This window comes from Cucumis sativus, chromosome 1 (assembly GCF_000004075.3).
Source record: "Cucumis sativus cultivar 9930 chromosome 1, Cucumber_9930_V3, whole genome shotgun sequence".
In the NCBI taxonomy this organism is placed as follows: Eukaryota; Viridiplantae; Streptophyta; class Magnoliopsida; order Cucurbitales; family Cucurbitaceae; genus Cucumis; species Cucumis sativus.
The window spans coordinates 7,125,304-7,150,166 of NC_026655.2; the positions used below are offsets into that span (position 1 = coordinate 7,125,304).

The 24,863-nt window shown below is 30.6% G+C and overlaps 3 protein-coding genes across 4 annotated transcripts; 1 reads left to right on the top strand and 2 right to left on the bottom strand.

Annotated features, from left to right (window-relative positions):
• Positions 1 to 967: 967 nt before the first annotated feature.
• LOC116402676 (G-type lectin S-receptor-like serine/threonine-protein kinase At1g11410) lies at positions 968 to 4,676 on the bottom strand. The gene is made up of 7 exons (XM_031882358.1): positions 3,102 to 4,676; positions 2,884 to 3,009; positions 2,598 to 2,782; positions 2,185 to 2,395; positions 1,780 to 2,017; positions 1,482 to 1,626; positions 968 to 1,350 (listed from the first exon to the last, which is right to left on the bottom strand). Exons 1-7 carry the CDS (start codon positions 4,402 to 4,404, stop codon positions 1,042 to 1,044), a joined length of 2,517 nt encoding a protein of 838 aa, XP_031738218.1. The 5' UTR covers positions 4,405 to 4,676; the 3' UTR covers positions 968 to 1,041.
• Positions 4,677 to 15,352: 10,676 nt separating this feature from the next.
• LOC105435150 (protein DETOXIFICATION 40) lies at positions 15,353 to 21,304 on the top strand. Of its 2 annotated transcripts, none has more exons than XM_031882411.1 (7): positions 15,353 to 15,707; positions 15,907 to 16,538; positions 18,215 to 18,271; positions 18,445 to 18,683; positions 19,065 to 19,183; positions 19,491 to 19,577; positions 21,167 to 21,304. In XM_031882411.1, exons 1-7 carry the CDS (start codon positions 15,417 to 15,419, stop codon positions 21,173 to 21,175), a joined length of 1,434 nt encoding a protein of 477 aa, XP_031738271.1. In that variant the 5' UTR covers positions 15,353 to 15,416; the 3' UTR covers positions 21,176 to 21,304. The 2 variants fall into 2 exon arrangements, with proteins under 2 accessions (XP_031738271.1, XP_011652908.1); XM_011654606.2 differs by lacking the exon at positions 21,167 to 21,304 and adding an exon at positions 20,070 to 20,603 and having other exon boundaries at positions 15,354 to 15,707.
• LOC105434439 (G-type lectin S-receptor-like serine/threonine-protein kinase At4g27290) lies at positions 20,865 to 24,360 on the bottom strand. Its single transcript, XM_011654613.2, has 7 exons — positions 22,968 to 24,360; positions 22,761 to 22,871; positions 22,513 to 22,667; positions 22,073 to 22,283; positions 21,702 to 21,939; positions 21,474 to 21,624; positions 20,865 to 21,368 (listed from the first exon to the last, which is right to left on the bottom strand). The coding sequence occupies exons 1-7, from the start codon at positions 24,247 to 24,249 to the stop codon at positions 21,066 to 21,068; spliced, it is 2,451 nt and encodes an 816-aa protein (XP_011652915.1). The 5' UTR covers positions 24,250 to 24,360; the 3' UTR covers positions 20,865 to 21,065.
• Positions 24,361 to 24,863: the final 503 nt, after the last annotated feature.

The following is a 24,863-nucleotide window of genomic DNA, read 5'->3' on the forward strand; positions in this document are numbered from 1 at the left end:
ATATATATTGGTGGCAATAGATTATAAAAAAAGGAGTTATAATCTATAAGATTTTCGTGTCATATCTTCATTATAAATTATATTTATTAATTAGCTAAATGATTGCACATTTGCTATTATTAGTAAAAAAAATTAACTAATAGAAAAAAAAAAACTATAATAGTTAATACACCAAATTAATCGTTCACAAATCATATAAAGTGCTTGTTCATTTAATTTATATATTCATTCCTTTGCTATAGAATATATTGTTTTTCTACCTACATTATTATCAATTTATAATGGTTCTATTAATCATTTTAAATTAATGTCGATAAACATTTGGTACACTCTAGTGAAAAATAGTATGTGTCAAATTTCATTAAGGTATAGTAGGAGCTACACGTGTGACCTAAGTTATTCCAAAAGAAAAATATAGACTAAGAAAAACAATAGGAACCTAAAACAGAAAAATTGGAGGCTTAGCTACCTATAAAGTTTAAGTACTCAAATTTTATTTTTAATAGTTGAAGTATATAATGGTAAGTGTAACCTACTCTAACCCTCATACTCTATGCTTTAATTTTTATTAGTCTATCCTTTCAATCACACTTCCCACTCTCATCTATTATTGTTCTTTTTCTTGTTATTTTTTTTCTACTAAACAATATTATCCTCTCACTTCATAAATCATTTACCTTTCCCTGAAATAATGAGATTCACTCTCCTAAGCTACAACTATGGTCTTCCACACACCTCTTAAAGAAAAGTAGGTTTCAAGTCCATTTTGACTAGTGGAAAAGCAGGGAAAAACAAATTCAACTCCAGTGATCAATAGGTAAGTACATTCTTGTTTTCTCTATACAAGAAAATGAGAGAGAGGAGAAGAGGAACTTTTTTCTTGAGAAAATATGTGATATGAATTTCAAAACTAAGATAATGAAGTTGATGTGTTTGAAAATTTCATGAACTTAAGATAATGCACGTATGATGTGTAAACTTGTTTCATTTTTCTCATTAAATCTCATCAATTTGACATATATATAAAATTTTACTAATTTATCAACGAGCATGGATTATAGAAATTGTTAGATCATTTACAGAGTTGGCTCCTTCTGTACTGGTAGATGGATCTCCACTGTTGTATTTTCTCTTTAAGATAAAAGCAGGTTTCTTTGGAGAAGGAAGACTCACTTCACTCCCCAACATGAAGATGACAGTTGACATGGTTGGACGATCTGTCGGATCCTCTTGAACACATAATAATCCAATTTGGAGGCATCTTATTATGATTTTGTATCCACAGCTTGATTCTTCCAAACTGGAGTCCACTAGTTCCATTACACTGTCCAGTTTCCAGAGCTCCCAAACCTGAAGTTGTAAAAGAGATATACCATCATTCTCTTTTTTATGAATTTCATTAATAAAAGAAAAACTAATTGGAAACGATGGATTAGTTGATATGCTATGTTTTGATGATATAAATCAATAGAATTGCTTACATGTCCAACCAAGTTTAAGTGGGAGGAATCGTAGTTGGTATTCTTTTTGCCCGTAATCATCTCTAGTACCAAAACTCCAAAGCTATACACATCTGATTTCACTGAAAATAGGCCTTCCATTGCATATTCCGGTGACATATATCCACTGTTTCAATCAAAATTATTGCAAATATTAGATAGGGGTGAAATATCTTTTCGAAATGCGCTCATTAACAGATAGGTGTAATAATCAATTAACAAACTTAACTACATATATGACAACAATTTAAATCATATAAGTCGAAGGTATAATACTTACTACGTTCCAACAATACGATTTGTGTTTGCTTGAATTTGATCTTGGCCAAATATTCTTGCCATACCGAAATCTGCTATTTTGGGATTCAAATTAGCATCCAGTAGTATATTACTTGCCTTCAAATCTCGATGAATAATTTTCAATCTCGAATCTTCATGAAGATATAAGATCCCTCGTGCGATGCCGCATATAATTTCAAAACGTTTTTTCCAATCAAGAAAACCACTCTTGGTTTCATCTGGAACAAAAAAGAAAAAAGTAAAATGATCAGATTCAATAACTGTTTTGCATATATATATAGTACGCTCAAACTAATGAACGTAAAATAAGCAAAATATTAGTCTGAAAAAGAAGAAAAATAAAAAAAGAGTTATTTTAGAAATATGTTTAATCAAGAAACTTTACCAAAGATGTAAGTGTCCAAGCTCTTGTTTGGCAAGTATTCGTACACAATCATTTTCTCTTCATTCTTAACGCAGTAACCTAAGATTTTGACAAGGTTTCTATGTTGAAGCTTTGCAATTAAATTAACTTCATTCTTGAACTCTCCAACTCCTTGCCCTGAATTCTTAGCCAACCTCTTAACTGCTATTTCCTCTCCATTTGTAAGCTTTCCCTGAAATAATGAATAGTGAATAGTCTATATCCACAAATTCTATCGTTTAATTTAATTTGCTACCTGTTACCTAACTGACACTAGATTTTTTATGATTAGTCTAAAGTTTGTTTTAGGTTACCATCACTATCAGAGCCCCAAATGCTCTTTAAAAATAAAATCTACAATTGATTAATTACATCAATAAGGTGAGATATTTTACCTTATAAACTGCACCAAAGCCACCTTCGCCAAGCTTGTTAGTAAATGAAAAATGGTCAGTTGCCTTTGCTATGGTCAACAAGTCAAATACAGGCAAATCTGAACTTGTTCTACTTTCATCAAATTCCTTTGAATTTGGAAGTTCTCCAATAAAGTTAAAAGATAAAGTCCTCGATCTCTCCTTGTCTGTGTCATAAATTAAAAAAAATATTTGCTTTATCAACAACATCTAATAAGTCACAAGAAAATATACAAAGTTTGGAGGAAAAAAACAAAATTTTACTTACTTTTTCTAACCACGTCCCATAAATAAAATAGCGAGGTCACGAGTACCACCAATGCAACAAAAGACACCACAACAATGGCTATTACCTTTTTTGTTGGATGGGTTTTTGATTTTTGTGCATACTGAGCTGAATAAAATAGATGGAAATAATGAAGATGAAAACTTGAATTTCAGTAAGGAAAAGAAAAACTGATTGGGCAAGAGAATTTAAAAGCTCACCTAATTCAATAGCATCAACTCTTACATATAGATCTTGACCGGCGCTGGCATAGGTCCGCGTGTCGATCAAATCACCAAGCCACATCATGCACCCTGTCCCCGTCATCTCATTTGCACTCGTGTAAGCGGTACAGTTACAATTATTTAAACACGCCTGTTCGCACGCTTCTAAGCTCATATTCTTATCCACATGTGCTATCGATGTATCTGGAACCTTCACACGTGCCACCTTCACAAAACCTTCTCCAGCTCGACACGTTGCGTTCGACCTCTTCCTGATGCACCCACCAGACGCATCTCTATAGAACCAATTCTCTTCCGATCGTGGTTTGAATCCAGGTAGGCACTTGCACTGGAACTGCTCCGCGTCGTATGGGTCGCAATTACTGTTCAAACCGCACCGGTTGTAGGTATCACACCATTCAATTGGAGCTGACCAAAATTCGTTCCACTTTTTCTCATGTTGGTTCCATGTGGACCGATGAACCAAACCGGATTCGTCTAGAGTCATTCTCATTAAAACTGTGTCCACTGTTACACCGTTTGTTAGGGAAACTTCTTCACTGTTGTCGACATAGGATGTGTTGATTATAAACGACCTTGTCATTTCAGGTACTCCGGACCATCTTCTTCCTGTCCATGGCCCTGCTCGCCACCGTGGAACCTTCCCCTCGTATAAAATCAGCTGGGGGTACCCAGTGGGGTCAATCCGGCTAGTAAAGCTCCCGGTTCCTGGATCATCGAGCGCCTTCCATGAAGTTAGAAACCAGCTCAACCCGGTCCGACGGTTCACTCCTAGTTTCATGTAGGGAAGAAAGACATTAGATGGATAATCAAAGCTCTGCCATATAACCTTCTGGGTTTGTGGTTGAATCAGGGCGAGATTTCCTGTATTGGAAAGCTGAATCGACACGTCGTCGTTCGATCGGATGGTAGTGTTGGTGGACCAAAGAGATATGGTTTGCGTCGGGGTGAAAACAATGACGTTTCCATGAAGGTCGAGGGCTAAGGTTCCTGAAGTGTCGTTAAGGGGGTGGTTTCTGTTGGCAACCCAAACGAGGGTTAATTGGGGAATTTGATTATACCAAATTCCGACATATCGTCGAGTGGTGGAATTGTTGAAATTGAAGAACCCAAGTGCGAATCTTTTGTTGGTGGATACCAAGAGATCTCCATCTTTAATGATTTGAATTGTGGAATTGGAATTGATCTGAAGCCCAAAGCTAAAATGGGTGGTGCCAACAAAAATTACGAAAAACAAAGAAATGAGGAAGACGGGCCGTTGAGGAAGAAGAGGATTCATGGATCATTTCATTGGGGGATCGAAACAATTAAGAGCTAAAAGGGTTTATCGCTATTTATTTATTAGTAGCAGAGATGGATGGAGATTGAGTCAGCTGAAAGTGTTTTTTGCATTAAATGTTGAAATTGGTAGTTGGATGAGTAACTGTGATACTGTTGGCTTTCTTACACAGCAAATAAATCTGGACTTCGTCCCCTCCATCATCTTGTTGTAGATTTTTAGTATATATATGTTGTGTGTTAATACTTTAAATCTAATTATCAGGAATATCACCGTAATCAAGGAAGACAAGAGAAAATGGAGGATTGAGAAGCGCCGTCCAGAGGTATACAAGCATGCTTTCTAAGTTTAAATCAAATGAATACGTGGAATGCCCGGATTGAATTTTATTATAAAATATCTTCTCTTCCCGCGTTCGATGTTGCTGTTCACCCCTACGTAACCATCATTTGGTATACAATTTGATTTCAATTCAGTGACTTCAATAATATGTTAAAAGATTTGTCCTAATAAACGAAATAAGTTGAGTATTTTTTTTCTAATACTATTAAAATTAATTTTAATTAAATCTAACCTCTTACCTGTTTTAAAATAATTAATAAGTAACCATTAAAGTAAAAAATAGAAATTAAATACGAAATCATAGATCAAGTATAGAGGAGTGATTTTAAAACAATCTAAATTTAAAGAATGTCATATTTGAAAACTTAAAACCAACATAATTAGTCAAACTCAACGTATGAACACTAAAAAGTGAGCCTCCAAGAATGAATGAAGCATAGGAAAACTAGAATAATTAATAACATATTTTCCGTATGCATGGTTTTGTAAAGAATTGATTCAATCTATTCATTCTAAAATTCTAATAATGAAATTTTTATATATAGTAAAATAAATTTAAAATATAATAAAATTAGTTCATAATACAGATAGGAGGTAGGAATGAAAAGATTAGGACATTAGGTTATATTGAAATAATTGCAGAAATTATTTATTATATAATTATTTGAAAAGTTATATATAATTTATATTTACGGCTAGTTGTTGATGTATAAAGTATAAAATATCTCAATGTTCAGTCCAAATGTTGTGGATGAAAATGCTCACTTTGGCACTTTAATTACTTATCATTTTAATGGTTATATATATATATATAATTTGGGAAATTGAACAATAAGTCATTTTAATGGTACTGCTTGGAGGAGAAACCACAGCCATTTCTTTTTTATTACGAGCCATGTGAAATTGTGCTAATGACAATGATATGGTGCGTTCTGATTTTTCAAAATTCAAGAACTTTTGTATTCTGAAAAACGTTACGCATATGGGATTTTGAGGTATTATGTGCTCAATTTATACATTGACCAAAGTTTTATTATATAATTTCAAATTTGACTCTATTATTCTCTTCAAATTTTCTCTTTCTTCTCAACGTCTCATCCCTCGTTAATTATTAATGATATCAATTGCTATTTGATTGTTGTTTGATTATCTTTTGATTTGCTATTTGATGTTCATTTTGTTATCTCGTTGTTAATGATTGTTACTTAACAACGCAAATGATACAATTGTTTTATAATTATTACTAAGTAGTTTTTTATAATCATCTTTTGTCAACTATTAGGTAGTTTATGGTTTCATCGAATTGTCATATGATTACCTTCAATTTTTTGTCAACTGCTGAGGATTTCTTTTATTACATTATGATTTGTTATCTGATTATCTTAGGTTTTTTCTTTTTATCAATTACTAAGTATTTTTTTTATTACCATCGTATTGTCATATATGATTTAACTTTTTACATTTTATTTTCAATTTTACTTAGCCTTGTGAAACACTTATTGGATTTTTATTTTTTGATTTTAGTTAGACTTGTGAGATAGTTATTTGGTTATCTTCTGATTTTCATATGATTACCTTCTATCTTTTTCAATTTTAGTCAATTTTTTCAGATAGATATTTGATCACCTTCTTATTATCATCTTATTACTTTCTACTTTTTTTTTTTTACTAACTTTAATTAGTTTTTGTGCGATAGTACATTGATTACCTTATGATAGTTATGATTGTCATTTGATTACCTTAATTTGTTTTTACAGTTTTATTTAACCTTGGTAGGTATTTATTTGAATACCTTCTAATTTTTCTTTTTCAATTTTTTAGTTAGCATTTTAGTAGTTTTTTTTATTAACTTCTAAATATCATGTGATTACCTTCTACTTTGTTTCAATTTTGGTTAGCCTTGTATGATAGACATTTGATTATTATCGTCTACTTTTTTTTTTTTTCAATTTTAGTTAACCTTTCTCAGATTATAACACTCTAAGTTTATGAGGAGGACATGATATCACATATGAATTAAAGAGATCATGAAGACATGAAAAGTGAGGTTAAGTAAGACATAAAAGAATTAAAAGTTACTACACATACCAACAAAGTGCGCACCTTTCTTTTTGGTGGCTTGATCATGATTAGAACCTTAAAGTTAGTGTGTTTAGCTTGGAAAAATTCTATGTTTGGCAACCTCTTGAATTTTTTTTTTAATAATGTATGTGAGTGAGGATAAAACATGTTAAAAAGACTTGTGTTGGTTTGTTGGGACAACTTTCGCTCTAATAAGCTTTTAATACAAGTAAGAATGATGTTACTAGATCGTAGGGGATGCAAAGGAATGTCGGATATTCGAATTTCAAATCCTAAGTCTGAAACGTTAGAAAAGAGTCTATCGATAGACACAGATTGTTTATCATTTATAGACTATAAAATTTTATCATATTTCTAAATCTTTTTACAACAATTTCTCTGGTTTCAATTTTAAAATTTCCAAACTTTCATTTTATCTTTAAACTTTGTTTAAATTAGTTATCTTTTATGTATTTTTTCTTTTTAAAAAATATGGAAATTGATGTGACATATAACCTACCAATTAAAATGGGAAGAATATACAAGAAATTACACAGCATCGTTTAAGTAAATGTACATGATAATTAATAAGTGAAATTTGTTGTATAAATTATTTTCAAAAATCAAAGTTGCAAATAACTATAATGTGAATAAAGACAATAATCTGTATTAAATACATGTCTTATTCCTTCGGTGATTGTTCATTTATTAAGTCCATCCACATGGATGTGATTTTATGCTTAGTTTATACTCATACATTAATTTTGTTTAGTGGTATAGGAGTCGACCACGTATTTCTTAATTACCAACACATAGCTATATAAATTATACTCATTTTGATTTATTTTTTACTTACGAACCAAAATGATGTTGTTATCAATATTGGTATTTCAGTTTAACTAATTATGTCCTTTGGTTATAAATCCTATTTTGAATAGTTTACATATGATATTCTTTTATGGGTATTTATAAATTATATCAATATTACAGCTTTGGTATAATATCAATATTAAATAAGACACACATATATATCAACCTACACATTAATGTATTTACCGGTGGATTTAGCATAGGTCCGAGCCCCTTTCAATCTTATATTTTTTATATATAAAACAATCTAATAGTAAAAGCCTTACTCTTTATATTTTTTTTATTTTTTTCGTATTATTTTTATTAAATTATAAAACTTATCTCAACAAATTATTTGGATTTGTCCATTAGATGTATGGAACATATATTTTAATAATTGAGTTTTAGGTTTTAAGTGACAAAAGATATACTTGACATACATTCTCAAATATTTAATTTAAAAATTAGAATGTTGGGCAGCTGCACAAAATAACTTTATAAATGTATTTTAACATATTTTTATGAGAAAAAATTGAAATAAAAATAATTCATTTTAAAATGAATTCAAACGGGGTTTTAAGTCAATAAAATGACGATATATGATAATATAGTTATTTGCAATTATATCATCATAAGTAAGAAAGAGTCAAAGAGAAGTGAAGAAGCTCGCATTGACTGACCTTGACCTTGTAGGAGAAGAGTTGAAGAGTCAAGATACATACTGATTTGAAGTTTTTGCTTTCAATGAATATATATTGGTGGCAATTAATGAATTAGCCCACCCAGTTGGTTTTCAGTTTTCAATTTTTAACTTCTTTAAGTAACCATTTGTCAAATCAAATAGTGTGATATATGCAGACAAGAAAAAGGCACAATTTAATATTTATATGAGTATATTGTTTAGCAACCACGCGGAAGATTTTAGGTTTGAATTAATCTTCCAACTCTAATTTACACATACTCAAGAAAATGATCATTGAAGTCTCATCCGTTTTGTTGAATTTCTTCAAAAATCTTTTTCCTTTGGTTAAACTTAATTTCTCAATCTGTCTTCATCTCTACTATGCATGTTCTAAGATTTTATTCAAATTAGTTAAAGGTGGAGTATCATTTTACACTAATGAAGCCCAAGCCTATGTGAATATGATATCCAAGACTTTCCAATAGAAGAAGAACACCCCTCCATGGATTGATAATGTTGGGTCTTTGTGATATGTATATTATTCCCTTTAGTTCCAACATTTTTCTTTGTTTTTACTTTTAAAAAAAGCTTCAAATGGGGAGTGTCTGAATGTTTTAGGTCTAAAATACTACCAAATTCGAACTTTTAAGAATCCAAATGTGATTTCTTCACCATTAAAATAGAATGAGAAAAGGTCAACTGAGAGTATAAAATACTACAAAAAGTGCAGCGAATAATAGATTTTAGTTAATGATCTTCAAGTGGATTGTTTGATAAACAAAATTATATGTGTATTTATATATTAAAGCTAAAAAACTGGAACTCGGTTTGATATAATTTAATGCCATCCGTAGTGAAAACGAAAACGCCAAAACACCTCAACTTATCTTGCTATGCTAAGTCAACAAGTCTGCGTCGATAAAATCAATGCTTATTCACCACTCTAGAGACTCTTTCCAAGTTATAATAATAATGTAATTTAGTTTGTAAATTTGTGGTTAAATTCTAAAATCATATATCATTATCTCATTCCTTTCAAGAAAAGATCAATGACTTGGTCAACTTTTAAACTACTAAAGGTATTACTTTATACATAAACCTCTAAATCAAGAATGCTCTCAAATATGTTTTTCGTTACATCACAAGACATAAAGATAAGTGATTTAAAAAAAAATTTAACGTTGTTGTCACATATATAGTAGTCACAAACGAAGAGTAATTATAATATAAGTTATTCTAATGAGTTGATAAAGAGTGTTTGGGTTTTTTTTTTTTTTTGAAGTGTTTTGACTTTGAAACATAACACGTAGGACTGAAAATAGCTTAACTTTTGGAATACTTTCAAAGTTTAGTTTAACCAACATTTAGGAAAAGAGATTAAATAACAATGGGATGAACTAACTCCTCTCTTTCTGCCCTATACATGGTAGTGATTCTCCTATGTAGAAACTAAACAAAAATGCGATCTTCAGTGTTGAATCTATAAAAAATGCTATCCACATCATTGACGAAAGAGGTATAAATATTTCTGATCCGACCATCTTTCAAAATTTGTGGAGATCTTGCATTTCCAAGGTTTCTTATTCACAAGTGCATCGACACGATTAACACTTAGAAAAAAGGTTTTCAAACTTGAATTTTAATCCAAACTGGTGTGTAATGTGCAGAAGAAATGAGGAAAGACAGAGATCACCTGTTCTTATCTTGTTGTTATGCTATATCTATTAGAGAGAGTTTGGGATTGCTGCTCAACTAGAACTCATATCATCAAAGCGTCTCCTCTTTTTGCAAGCATGTGTGTAGGGTAAAGCAAAAAAAAAAAAAAAAGAAACAAAAAGGAGATTATGAGATTATTTTTGTTCAAACTCTTTGACAACCACTCTTTGGTGTATATGGCTTGAAAGAAACAGTAGAACATTCAATGGCAAAGAGAAATCTCCATCTAATCTAGGATCGATATTAAGCTCTTATTGGACTATGGAGCTTCTCTAATTATTCGGCCAATACAATAACATTGAATCTCATTGTTTTCGACTAGCTTTGTACATTGTTGAATTTTTTGGAGTTCTCTCTAGCCCTTTTTGTTTTTGTCCTTACTTCCTGTACTAAATTCTCTATTTATCAACAAAGTGGAAATTGTGATAGTGCTAAGGGGATGTTCACCTAATGAATATGTTCTGATGTACCTGCTGACTCAATTAACCGTATCTTTTTTCAAAAAATAAAAGAAAAAGAGAAGAGATAAAATAAAAATGATAGTTTATATATAGGAAAACTTCCAAAAAAAGGTAAAACAAAGTAGATTAATTAGACTCCATATTCCATACTCCAAATCTTCTCCAAATTCGAATTTAAACTTTGAAAGAAAGGGTCATTTTTCAACAAAATAAAATGATTGCTATAATTTGGAGATACTTCTCAAAATTCAATTTGTAATAAAAGTAGATAATGACCAAAGTATTTCAAGCAAACAAAAATTCAAAGTTTAAAAGTTAACTCCAAATAAGAAAATCAATGACTAAAATTCATCTCTTGCTTAATTACTAGGTGTAATTAAAATATTAATTTCAATCAAACAAATATATATATATATATTCAAGTCAATTTTTTTTAACTAAATTCATATTTAATTTTGATCAAGAAGGTGTTGCAACAAAAGGAGTGAAAAATATACTTTTATTTCGAATTATCAAATTTTGTTTGATATTCATCTACTATATAGTTTGTTAAGATGTTGAAAATCAAACTCTTTATAAAAGATATATGTGTTACTTCTCTTATTGTCAAAATAAATAAAAAAAAGATTAAATTATAAAAATATCCTTTAACTTCTTTTAACTATATATTTTGTGTCAAAAATATTCCCTAAACTTCTAAAAGCTTAGAAAATATCCTTAAACTTTTAAAGAGATTTAAAAAAATACTCTTGTCATTAGTTTTGAATGGAAGCAGTTAAAATTTTGTTTGAAAAATACACATGAACTATCGAAAAGTTTATTTATCATATATATTTATCCTAAACCTAAACCTATATCACAATTTAAGATTTTTTATAAAATAAATATTAATTTAACTTTTGAATTTGAATATCTTGTTATAAATAATAAGAATATTATGATATAACAAAAAAATCGATATATATGGTTGGCCATTTATTTTGATTATATAAATGCAAATGAAGATTAATATATGTGCGTAAAATAAAAAAATAAAAAAGGACAAGAATGTAAAATAAGATGTCAAGAATTTAGTAATCCATCTTTCAAAAAGACATTCAAAACACACTAGATACCCTCCGTTCGTACATACTAGGACCAAGAATCTCTAAATGTCGGGGCGTCTTACAATACTATAAAATAATTAACATGGTGATATGGATTCTCATTCTATGATAATCTAGGGTGTTTATGAAAAACTAACAATTCTCTTAATTATTTAAAAATATAACAGCAAAAGAGGTACCCAATGAAGGGGAATTGTTATGAATAGCACAAACATGAAACTATTTACCCATATAACAAAAACCTTAAATGATATGAAGGGAGTTTGATAAATTTTGCTATATTTTGTAAATTAGTTTTAATATTTTGTTATTTTTGAAGATGTCCAAAATTAAATCAATTGTAATGAATTTTTTTCTTTATTATTTTTGAAAGAGCGAGTTGTTAATAAATTGAAAGAAAACACATCTTTGAAAATGTGCAATATTCATCCAATTTTTTCCGAAAAGACGAATATTTTCAAAGCGATAGCTGATTTGTGTTTGTAGCTGTTTGAAAGATCAGCAAATTAGAAAACAAAAATTAATATAACTATAGACAACATATATTTTGAACTCATTCACTAAGTTGGAAAAAAGAAAGTAAAGAGGAAAAAAATAGGGCTCTCAACAACAATAGCAAATTAGGAGTTTAACTTTCCGAAAATAGCAAAATTTATTTTAAATTGTTATAATAGCAAAATATAAAAATTAAAAAAATAACTAAATGAAACAATCCCTCAAATGCTCCTATCCAATATAAAAAGTACAATTATTCACCTAAACCTCAAATACATTATAATTAAAAATACATATGCTACATAAAAAATTTCTCGAAAAAACATAAAGATTAGAAAATTTACCATTAATGGAAAGCTGCATCTCATGCCTGCAAAATTTAAAATCTATTTCAACGTCCAAAAGATGCAATTCATTTGAAATGGGTAATTACAAAATTGAGACACAATCAATCAAAGAGTTTGGCTCTACACCTGTCGAACAGCTATAGCCGAAAGCTTCAAGTTGAAAAGGGGAGCATTGTTGATAGATGAAATCATGAAACTATATCATAGAATTCAAAACTTATATACATCTTAGCAAGATACGCATTGGTGAGTTTGTCTACTCAAATCGGTGAGTTTTTCATACATTCAAGATTCATTTGAGTTATTTTCTCTTGTTTGCAATAAAAAATTTCTATGTGATTGTCTTTTGTCGGCTACCCCTCGAATCTCTTTCTTTTCTTTTCTTTAATAAAATGTACAACAAGAAGATTCAAATAATTGCAAAAATGTCATTGAGGCATAATTAAATCATAAAATTTAAATTCAAATTGTTATTAAAATTTTATTAAAATTTATATATTATGAATTGTTTGAAAATATTGTATATATATTTGACATTAGCATAAATCTAGCAAGAAAATAGCAAATTTAGTTAAGATTTACCAAATTTGAATGTTTGCAAAATACACTTCTTGAATAAAAGAGAATAAATTAATTTTTTTTATATAAATATCAATCAAAATAAATTAGTTAATATTTTTCAAAAGTTTGTAAATACGTATGATATGATATTTGGTATCATTATTTGTATCATGCAAATAAACAATAAAACACGTATTATCCTACATAAAGAGATATAACACACGTATTATACTTATTGATTACACATGCATAACAATGATGATCGAAAATAAAATGTCACATACAAAATAAAACATCTAATTAAAATAAATATAAATGTTAACGTAATTAAAAATCACAAGGTGAAAAATAATTATTCGATACAAGAGGTACAATAAATTATTATTTTAATAAAAATCAATCAAAATAAATGTATAATCATAATTAGCACGATCGTAGTGATGATAAAACTTTGTTTTTAAATTATTATTTATCATCTGTATTATGTATTATCTGATTATTTTCTTTAAATAATTTAAAATATAAATAATACGAAATGTTTAATTTATGTTTGCCATAAGGATATGATGTATATTTGAAATCAAAATATTATGAAATATAATGATTTGGGAATTGTTGAAATTCTCATAACCGTTTTTTTATTAACCGTGCACTAAGTATTATCTAATAATTTCTGTTTAAAATAATTTGAAATATAAGCCATATGTAAATACTAAAGTAGTGATTGTCATTGTTTTAGGATTAGATTTCATAATATTTGAATTCAAAATATTATGAAATCTAATGAATGAGGAACGGTTGAAAATCTTTTAGCAATTTTATAGGAAATTTTTTTTATTAAACATGAATTAAATAAATAAAGGTTAATTAATTTGATTTAAATACTACAAATCTGAAAATTTGTTATGAATTATAGGTATGTATTTAGGGGATATCGAAAAAATCTTGTCAATCCAAATTAGTTAATATTTTTCAAAATTGATTGTATTTATGATTGTGTGTTATTTGGCAAATACACTTATCTGAAAATATGTATTATCCTACTTAAAGGGTATAAACGGGTAAAAACAAAAATCTAAAAAATTTCATAACTACCCGTTTTGCCAAAATTCTTAATATTTTTCAGATTTGCTATCTTTCGGTTTGTTATACTAAAATTTTCTATTCTCACAGTTATCTCACAAAAATATTGACCCATTTAAATTAACAATTTTAAACTCATAAAATTTAGCAATAAAAGTATTCAACTTGAAATACACAAAATGAAAATAATAGGAAACAAGTATTTGTGGCATCTACTCTCTAGTTTCTATTTGGTCATAGTTTCAAATGTTACACAATTTAAATTTTTAAGGCTCTATTTGGTAACCATTTTGTTTTTTCTATAAATTAAGCTTATAAACATTACTTTCACCTCAAACTTTTTTCTTCTCTACTCAATGTTTTACAAGTAGTGATTTTAATAAAGAAAGTCCATTTTTGTAAATTTTTAAAAAGTAGCTTATACAATGATTTTTTTTTAGAATTTGGGTGTGAATTCAATCATTGTATTTATAAAAAATGCTAAATTATCGTAGTACTTAAGAAAAATGCTAAATTATCGTAAGATAGAAAAAAAATAGCTTTAATTTTCAAAAACTAGAAAAAATATTGGTTATCAAACAGGACCTAAGATTTTTTAGATTAAATTAAAATTGCTACAATTTTACCTTTCAAATTTAATCTATTTTAATTTTTGGTTCATAGATTTCTAAAATTACATTTTTTAACATTAATTTTTCACAAAATACTCATTTTCAATATTTGATGTTAATCTTTATCAATTAATTTAAAAAAATCAAAAAAAAAAAATCTATTCATAATTATACTTTATTTCAAATTAATTAATAAACATTAATAGTAAAGTGTGTATTTAGTGAAGAGTATTAATAGTGAGTATTTAGTGAAGAAAAAATATTGTTAAAAACATAAATTTTGAAAGTTAGAAACTAAATTAAAATAAAACCATCTTAAAAAAAAGGTAAAATTTTAATAACAAATAAATAAAAATCAGTATCATTTTCATATAAATGCACTAAAATATTCATAAAGTATAACAAAATTTCAAATATAGTAACTAAAAAAAATTAGTATCATTTTCATATATAGCAAAATCCACTAAAATATTTATAAAATATAGCAGAATTTCAAAATTTACTCTTCAATTATATGGAAACATTTTTAAAAAAATCTATATTTTTGTTTTTAGATATTTGGTTATTATTACTCCTGAAAATGGCTACTAATTAGATGCACAATATGGTCAAATTGGTACCCATCCATTTCTACTTATAAGCAATTAGAACAAGTATAATTGTCAAAAAAAAAAAAAAAGAACAGAGAGCTTAGGAAAATGGGATCGGATGTTCTTCAACCATTATTGTCAAACAAGAATGCATGTAACGACGAACTGGAGAACTTGTTATCCAATACTCACCTTCCTCTTCTCCACCGTTACACTCAAGCTACTTGGATCGAAATGAAACTCCTGTTCTACTTAGCCACTCCGGCGATTTTCGTTTACATGATGAATTACCTCATGACCATGTTCACCCAAATCTTTTCCGGCCACCTCGGCAACCTCGAACTCGCTGCTTCCTCTCTTGGCAACAATGGAATTCAAATTTTTGCCTACGGTCTCATGGTATATATATTATTTTATCTCCCTCTATTCTCCGTTTTTGTGTTTGGGTATGAATACACAATCTAGTACGGGGTTTTGCTAATAATATTGGTCTTCATACGCTCCATGGACGTAGCTAACATGTATATGTATCGATCTGATCAATATGATTTTTGTATTGCTTGATTGTTGATTATGTAACACCATGTTTTTCACTCAGTTGGGGATGGGAAGTGCCGTGGAAACTCTATGTGGGCAAGCATATGGAGCAGAGAAACACGAAATGCTTGGGATTTATCTACAAAAATCAGCCATATTATTGACTCTAACAGGATTTGTATTAACAATTGTTTACATATCTTGCAAACCCATATTGATAATTTTGGGAGAATCAAACAAAATCGCTTCGGCAGCAGAAGTATTCGTGTACGGATTGATTCCTCAAATCTTCGCTTACGCAATAAACTTCCCAATACAGAAGTTTCTTCAGGCACAGAGCATAGTGTTTCCGAGTGCTTTCATATCGGCAGGGACGTTGGTGGTTCATGTGGTGCTGAGTTGGGTGGTTGCATACAAAATGGGGTTGGGGCTGATGGGAGTGGCGTTGGTATTGAGCCTGTCATGGTGGATATTAGTGGTACTGCAATTTGTGTACATAGTAAAGAGTAAAAGATGTAAAGAAACATGGAGAGGGTTCAGTGCGAAGGCGTTTTCGGGGTTGCCGGAATTCTTTAAGTTGTCGGTGTCATCGGCGGTGATGCTGTGTTTGGAGACTTGGTATTTCCAGATTTTGGTGTTGCTTGCTGGATTACTTGAACATCCTCAACTTGCTCTTGACTCCCTTTCTATCTGGTATATATTTCTCATCTCTTTCCCCCATTCCCCTATTTTTTATTATCTCCTCTTCAATATTAAAATAAAATAGTAGCATTTTCAAATTTATCAAAATGAACCCATAAATTTACAAAATATGAAATTTAATATCAAAATCAATCCATAAATTTATAAAATATAATAAAATTTCGTACATTTCTATTAATGACATTCATAGACAATTATATAAATCTATTTGTGTATATCAATATTTTTTCAATATAAAATTTTCCTATATTTTTGTAAATAGTCATTTACCATAATTTGACATTTTCGTATACTTTTGTAAATATTTTTAGGGAACGTTTACAATAATTTCTCGATAAAATATTTATATTCATTTCTTACCATTAAACTTATTAAGTGTATAAATTTTGGAGATATATTCTATTTTATTGTGTAAAATTTGTTTCTTTTCTTTTAGAAAAGCACAACACTAGATGGGTATGTAGGTGCATCTAAGTATTTTTACTAGGTGGGCACTCTTTTAGGACCTGCATCGTCTTTTCAAAATATATTAATTAATCGAAAGGAAGTACAAGATGATGATCAAAACAGTTTTGAGTGGTCTATGAGATATTTTTTTTTAAAAAAAGTATGTTAACCAACAATAGGTTCACCAGAATATGTTTACCTAGTGAACGCTTTCTTAGCATCTGCATCATCCTCACTTCATTAATATAAACATTCAAGCTCCAAAAAAGTGGAAGACGATGATATCCAAAAGAATTAAGAAAGTAGAAGCTAAGGGGCTACAGAGAAGTCCACCAAGAGATACATGTTAGATGTTGAAAACGTATACTTGTTTATTGGTTTTGAGATAGAAGCTCACGTGGAAGTACTATAATTAAAAGAACATCTTCAACCTGCTAACAACAACCCGGGAGAGAACAAAGATTATCCCATAAGTTTTCTACTATTCACATCCAACCCAAATAACTCATAAAATGGACACCGAGGAGTTGAAAGTGATAGATGCTCTTTTTTTGTGGGGATCAGGGTGATAGACATAGTGATGTTTGTCTGTTGTGGTTTCTATTAATATTCCCAGCCCACATGATTGGGTAACGAGATTTCCATAGCTCCACGGCTAACCTGCTAATTAAAGATGAAAATGTGGTCCATGAGATAATGTTGATGATCACTAGCCTAGTTGAGTACTCATGAAAAATGACATGGCATTGCTAAGTGTTGGTAAATAATTCAATGAAGTAGCATTCTTTATTAATTTTATATCTCTTTATATATATAGCTACCACTTCCTTAATTAATTAATTTTACATTCTCTCTTCCATGTCTTCTTCTTTTGACACAAAATTACCAAGTCTTTGAAAAATGTCATCACCTTGCTACAAAGGCAAACCCACACAGTTCATTTAATTAAAATTTACCAACTTAAAAAAAATGTCATGTACATGTAAGCACAGAATGACAGAAACAAGTTTGTGGTAGTTTTTAATAAAACAATCTTTCTAAATCAAATCAACTTTTTTATGTCATACTTTCATATTTTTTTATAATTTTTTAAAATAACTTTGTTTGTTAAAAAAATAAAATAAAACAAATGTACTTAACAAGAGGTAATTGATTTAAGATGAAAATGAGATCAGAAGTATACGTTAATTAATTAATTTAACTATGTTGTGGTTTTGCAGCACAACCATATCTGAATGGGCTTTGATGATTTCAGTCGGCTTCAATGCTGCCGCAAGGTATATATAACTTCTGATCTCAATCTTTCTTTTCTTTTTTGGTTAAAAAAAATCTTCTTTTTCATTTGTAATGTACAATTATTGTTTTTAGCAAAGTTGGAGTGGTTTAGATTATTATATGTCTGTTAAAAATTATATTAGACATGGTTGGGTGTTTTGTTTGTGTGTTGCAGTGTGAGAGTAGGCAATGAACTTGGAAGCAAGCATCCAAAATCAGCAGCATTTTCTGTGGTGGTGGTGACTGTCGTTGCATTCACCATCTCTGTATTTTGTAGTGTAATTGTACTTGCACTTCGCAATGTCATCAGCTACGCATTTACGGAAGGCCTTGTTGTGGCAGCTGCAGTCTCCGATCTTTGCCCACTTCTTGCTCTCACCATTCTCCTCAACGGAATTCAACCTGTCTTATCTGGTACTTCCGTTTTCACACACCTACTTTCAGTTTCAACACAAAAACTTACTTGGTTCACAAACAGTGTATAACGCCCAAAGAGAAATAGTTTATATACTATTAGAGAGAATAAATCAAAATAACAGAAAACAGTAACACTTGATCCAGAGCTAAAGAGTTTATACAGTACACATTTCTCTAAATCTTGCCATAAAAATGTAAATAATATGAATATGCTAAATATGAATTCAGTAAGATTTTTTCTATATTTGGATGTTTGAAAATGACAGATAAAAAATCCAAAACATTCCGACCTACCCTCAATATAAATTAAGATAAGTTGTCAAACATAAATAAATTCATTGCAACCAACAATTTGATCTCATTACTTCATTTCTCAAGGTGTTGCTGTTGGGTGTGGTTGGCAAGCATTCGTGGCCTATGTAAATATTGGTTGCTATTATATTGTTGGAGTTCCCTTGGGGGTTCTTCTTGGTTTCTATTACAAATTCGGTGCCAAGGTATAGTCCTAAGTTCACAATATTAATTTTTCATTTTTTTTTCTAAAATGATCTAATTCATTGTTGTATTAAATAATTTATGATAGATAACTTGATAGGTATATCAAACTTTCTACGTATTATCTTTACAATCGATATGATATATTTGTGTTCACTATACATGGATATAAGCTCACACAACTTATTAGTGAATATATTAACTTGCTAATAACAATTATTGAAGAATGACATGGTAGAATTTTGTGGTAGTTTAGTATTAATTTCTAAATTTATGGAGAGCTAAGTATTGTGTAATTTATGTCCGAAGGGTATTTGGTTGGGGATGATGGGTGGAACTTGCATTCAGACAATCATTCTGATATGGGTCACATTTGGAACCGATTGGAATAAAGAGGTAAGATATTATTGTGTTAATTTATATATACTCTTGAAATTGAAATATAGTTTTTGATTCGAAATATTTTTTTTTTTTTTTTGCTATATTTGTTAGTATTTTTAGAAGCTTGGTTGGTTTAAAATAATTTGTCACTATTTTATTCAGTGTCTTTTTTTTCTCTTAGTAAACAGCCATCTAAATAATTAAATTAGTTAAGATTTATAAGCGTTTGTATTCTCTTTTTGTTATCTATTAAATTTCATAAAGGGTTTGGATCACAAAAGAAATACATTTAAAGAACTATGTTCCACATTTTTGGAACTTTTTTTTTTATAATTAGGTAACCAAAATTACTATGACTATTAAAAAAGAAGAGACTTAAACAATAATGTTCTGTGAACTATTTTAAAAAAGTTGAAAAAAAACATACCTGTCAACTGTGATCTTTAGTAAGGGTTAAGAAGAAAAAAAGGGATGTGATAAGAGCTGTTTTCCATGGGAAAATTACAGGTTGAAGAATCAATGAAGAGATTAAACAAGTGGGATGACAAACAGGAAATTACTTTGAAGGATTGAATTCCATTTGGAATAAGGTTGTCAATTGCATGCTTATGTGGAAGGATTAGCTTTGGCTGTTGTGTTCCACGAAATACCTTCCAGTTTAGGTTGTCCATTTCTTTTTTGGGTGAAGAATGGAAGAGAGAACGAGGATAAGAAAACAGCAGGCTAAACAGGGGTAGAGACGAGATTGCATTTGTGAAAGTTATGTTATTGTTACTGTTATTTAAAACTCGTAGCCTAAATTTATAGAAAAAATTCCTATATACTTTATACTTCATTTCAAAAATGCCTTTATACTTTCAATCGTACGTAATGAATTAGAAAATGTCCAAAACGTACATGACCTTAATAGTTTTGCATAGAACTTGGTTAATGTCATTGTGTAAAAAATTGTTTTAATGAGGTTCGTTGTATGTAATAGTTGAAACTTATGTCGATAGCCATGTTTTGATATATTTTAAGAGGAGATATTGATTTTGTAAATCTATGGTATTCTATATTATATCTAAGCATTGATTTTTTTTTTTTATTTTGGTGGCTGAATATTATTATTTTTATTTGACTAATATGATAATTGGTTTTTTTTACAATAAGCCTATGGTACACAATAGTCAAATGCAAGTTTCAATACATTTGAAAAGGCAGAATTGAAGTTGATACATCTTTTTTTTTTTTTTATATATATATAAAAGACAGTACTGCAAAGAACATGTAAGAAACAAAGTTTTGGCTGATATGCCAATATTCAAAACAATTTGAGAATTGAATCCTTTTCATTGATATAGAATGATGATTTGACAATAAGAGAAGCCACTTCTTGGCCTCTTATGAAAAAATCCAAGTTGTACACACATCTTGAATCGTCCAGAATGTGTCCATTTGGGACAATGTATTGAAAGGGAAAAGTACTCTTCACAAAGTGATCTTATTAACTGTTAATATTTACTAACGACCACGGATCGATGTAACTGTCACTTCGTTCGAAGTTGAGGTTTCGGCCGATAATTTATCGTGCTTAGAGAACATTCTTTCCATGTAAAATCCAGGTTGTTTAGGATGAGATAGGAGCACGTTCTCACCCTCCAACATCGAAAGTACTGACCACATAGTCGGTCTTTCATCAGGATTCTGTTGAACACACAAAAGCCCTACTTGAATGCATTGCAAGGCTTCAGAAGGTTGGAATTCATCCTCCAATGATGCATCCATTAACTCCAGAGCATTTTGTTCATCCCAAAGCTTCCAAGCCTAAACATTTCACAACTTGGAGTTAGTTTCTATGTGGTTGGTTTGGATTGAAATATTCTTAACACATATCGTAGCAGGTTTCGTTTAAATGCCATTACTACTTACATGTCCAAGAAGATTTAGTTGATGATCTGTATGGAAGAAGCCTCTGTTCTTTTTACCACTAACTATTTCCAATAGAATTACTCCAAAGCTAAATACATCTGACTTCAATGAAAAACATCCGTCGAGTGCATATTCTGGAGACATATAACCACTGCATTGATGTCATTTAGATTATTCATAATGACATAATAAAACAAGGATTACGAGGGCAAAAGACGTAATACTTACTAGGTCCCAACAACTCTTTTGGTTTGTGTCACAGTTTGACCTTCCCCAAACATGCGTGCCATACCAAAGTCTGAAATTTTTGGAGTCATTTCATTGTCAAGTAATATATTACTTACTTTGAGATCTCTGTGTATTATTCTAAGCCTTGAATCTCTATGAAGATAAAGAAGTCCTCGAGCTATCCCAATAATGATATCCAATCTCTTTTGCCAATTGAGTAAACATCGCCTCTGATTATCTGTATCAACAATTGCAGTCCAACACAAATTAAATGGTTAGATTGAGAAGAAAAACTGAAAAAGAAACATAGAACTAACATCTGTTCAACAAAAGTAAGCACAGAATGACAGAAACAAGTTTGTGGCACCAACCGAAGAGGAAGTAGTCTAGACTTTTATTTTGCATATACTCATAGACCAGCAATGTTTCTTCTTGGTGAATGCAGAAACCAAGAAGCTTTACAAGATTTCGATGCTGAAGTTGTGAAATCAACAAAACCTCATTTTTGAACTCACTTTGGCCTTGGCCAGAGCCCTCTGCAAGTCTCTTTACTGCAATCTCTTGTCCACAAGAAAGCTTTCCCTGCAGTGTATTTAATGTTTGATATTAAGTTACAAAAATGAGTTAGGGATTGCAGTGGTAATCTCTTGTGTCCACACAAAAGCTTTCCCTGCAGTCTCTCCTATCTACAAAAATGAAGACTCCACTCAAAACAGAAGTTAGGGATTGTAAATTAGATGAAAAACGTTAACACGTACAAGAGATTATGAAATGAGTTTCAATACAAAGATGTCAGAGTAAGGAATACTACCTTGTATACAGGACCAAAACCACCTTCCCCTATCTTATTCGAAAAAGAGAAACCATTCGTTGCTATCTCGATTGTGGTAAAATCAAAGATTGGCTCCACTTCGTTTTCTTGAGATTGAATATGACCTTCAGAGTTATCAGGAGAGACCATATTATCTGAATTACAAAATTTTGGGACAAGAAACAAAATAAATATATGTGCGGGACGAACAATTAACAGATTAATGAAGCAATGGAGGAAATGCTTGCCTCTAACTCTCCTTCGACGCCCAAGGATAAAGCAAATGACAAAAGCCAACAAGCCTAGAAATGAAGCCAAAGACACACAAATTGCAACCAAAAGCTTCTTCTTGGTCGTGTCTACAGTAGAAGAAGCATAGTATTAGATAAATTAATTATATTTATCTTTACAACATACATTCACAAAATAAATAAACAACATTCACAGATCAATACCTAGTTCTGAAGCTGCCACTCTTATATAGAGATCCTGTCCATTTTCAAGAACGAATTTAACATCCACCAGTTTATGAAACCAAGTAACACAGCCATAGCCGCCTGTTGGAAGCTCCATTATTCCATAAGCCAAGCAAGAGCAGTTGTTTAAACACGACGCCTCACAATCATCAATGCTTGTATTAACATTCACCAAATACCCTGAGGAATCTGGCAATTTCACACTACTGATTCTTTTAAACCCCTCTCCATTTCTACAGGTTCGATTGTCCTTTCTAACGCACCCATCAGTCCATCTAAACCTTTCCCAATCATTAGGTGACTTGGGTTCAAACCCAACCATACAATCACATTCTGCTGTGAGTGAAAACGTACAAACACCAAAATCCCCACACAGTCCATAAACATCGCATCGATCTCCCGGCATTGTATACAAAGGGTTCCAATATTTTCCATCATCGACCCAATAAAACTGTTGAACATACCCAGCCGCGTTCAGTGTAAGTCTCACAAAGAGATTATCCGCAGCATCGTATGAAAATAAAGCTGCGGTAGCATTATAATCGAACTTCGGGGAATAAATAGCGGTATCTCTGAGTGGACCACTTCCACTAAACCTATTGCCGTACCAAGGGCCACCTCGAAAAAGTATGATAGGTCCTTCGCGAATTACAAATTGGGGAAGCCCATCTGTTTCAACGCTGTAGGTGAAACCCCCAGACGACGGATCGTTTGAGCTTTTCCAAGACGTTAACTTCCGGTTTAGACCGGATTTCAAGTCCCAACCCAGTTTCATTCCCGTTAACAGAGTATCAGATGGATAATCAAAACTCTGCCACAAATAATTCTGTGACCCAGATTCGGTTACGACCAGATTACCAGTGTTTAGCAGCTGAACGATGAGTAGTTTCCTGGATCCTAGAGACGGGGAAGACCATAAAACTCCACCTGTTTCGTTGAGAAGCCTGATACTTCCTTCTACGTTGACTGTTAATTTGGCAGAGGAGTTTACAAGTGGGTTGTCTCTGTTTGCTACCCATACGATTGTCTGTGGGTTGTTCTTGTACCATATTCCTAAGTACTGAAATTTGGAGCCTTGGGGATTGAAGATTCCCAATACAAAGTTCTGTTGAGATGAAACTAATATCTCGGTGCTGCCGCTTAACAATTCCCCTTCTTTTATTGTATCGATTGCTGATAATTTTCTTGAAAACAGAGCTATGGTTGTCAAAAAAGTTAAAAAAGCTGAAACCTTACTGCACCTGCAAATCCGTTCTCCCATGGCTTCTTTCAAATCAAAGCAAGTGATTTTTCATTTTGACTTGAATATCAATCCATGTACTTTTTTGGTAACTATTGAACTTTGAGTTTATATTTTCGTCAACGAAGAATCATACCGAATCTTTGGAACCAATAATTGAAGGAAAATGTATAAATATATAGTGTAGTGCCATTGTTGCTACGTCTACTGTGGAACCGATTTTCTTAATATTGTGGGAATTCCATAGTAATCCAAATGTAAGAAAGAAGAAGAAGTTGCTCCATTGTTTTTATTTTAAACGTTTGTTTTTCTTTATTTTCAGCTCATGGATAGTTTATTTGTTTAAATAATTTGAAGTTTAGCTTTCTTGCAAAGTCACCTATCTCTAAACAATTATATTTTATTGAGTATGAATTTCAACTGGTGAAGAGGCAGATTTCATTGCTATCCTTTTTTTTTTAAAGGAAAAAAGTTCTTACTTTTAATAATCAGTAACACTTGTCATGAACAATTGAGTTATGCTCATTCTAATATCCCACTTAATCCTTATTTGGTAAATTTCTAATATTTATTCTTCAATGCAGTAGAAATTCACAGTTAAATCATTCATAAAAAAATTCGTCAAAAAAACTTAT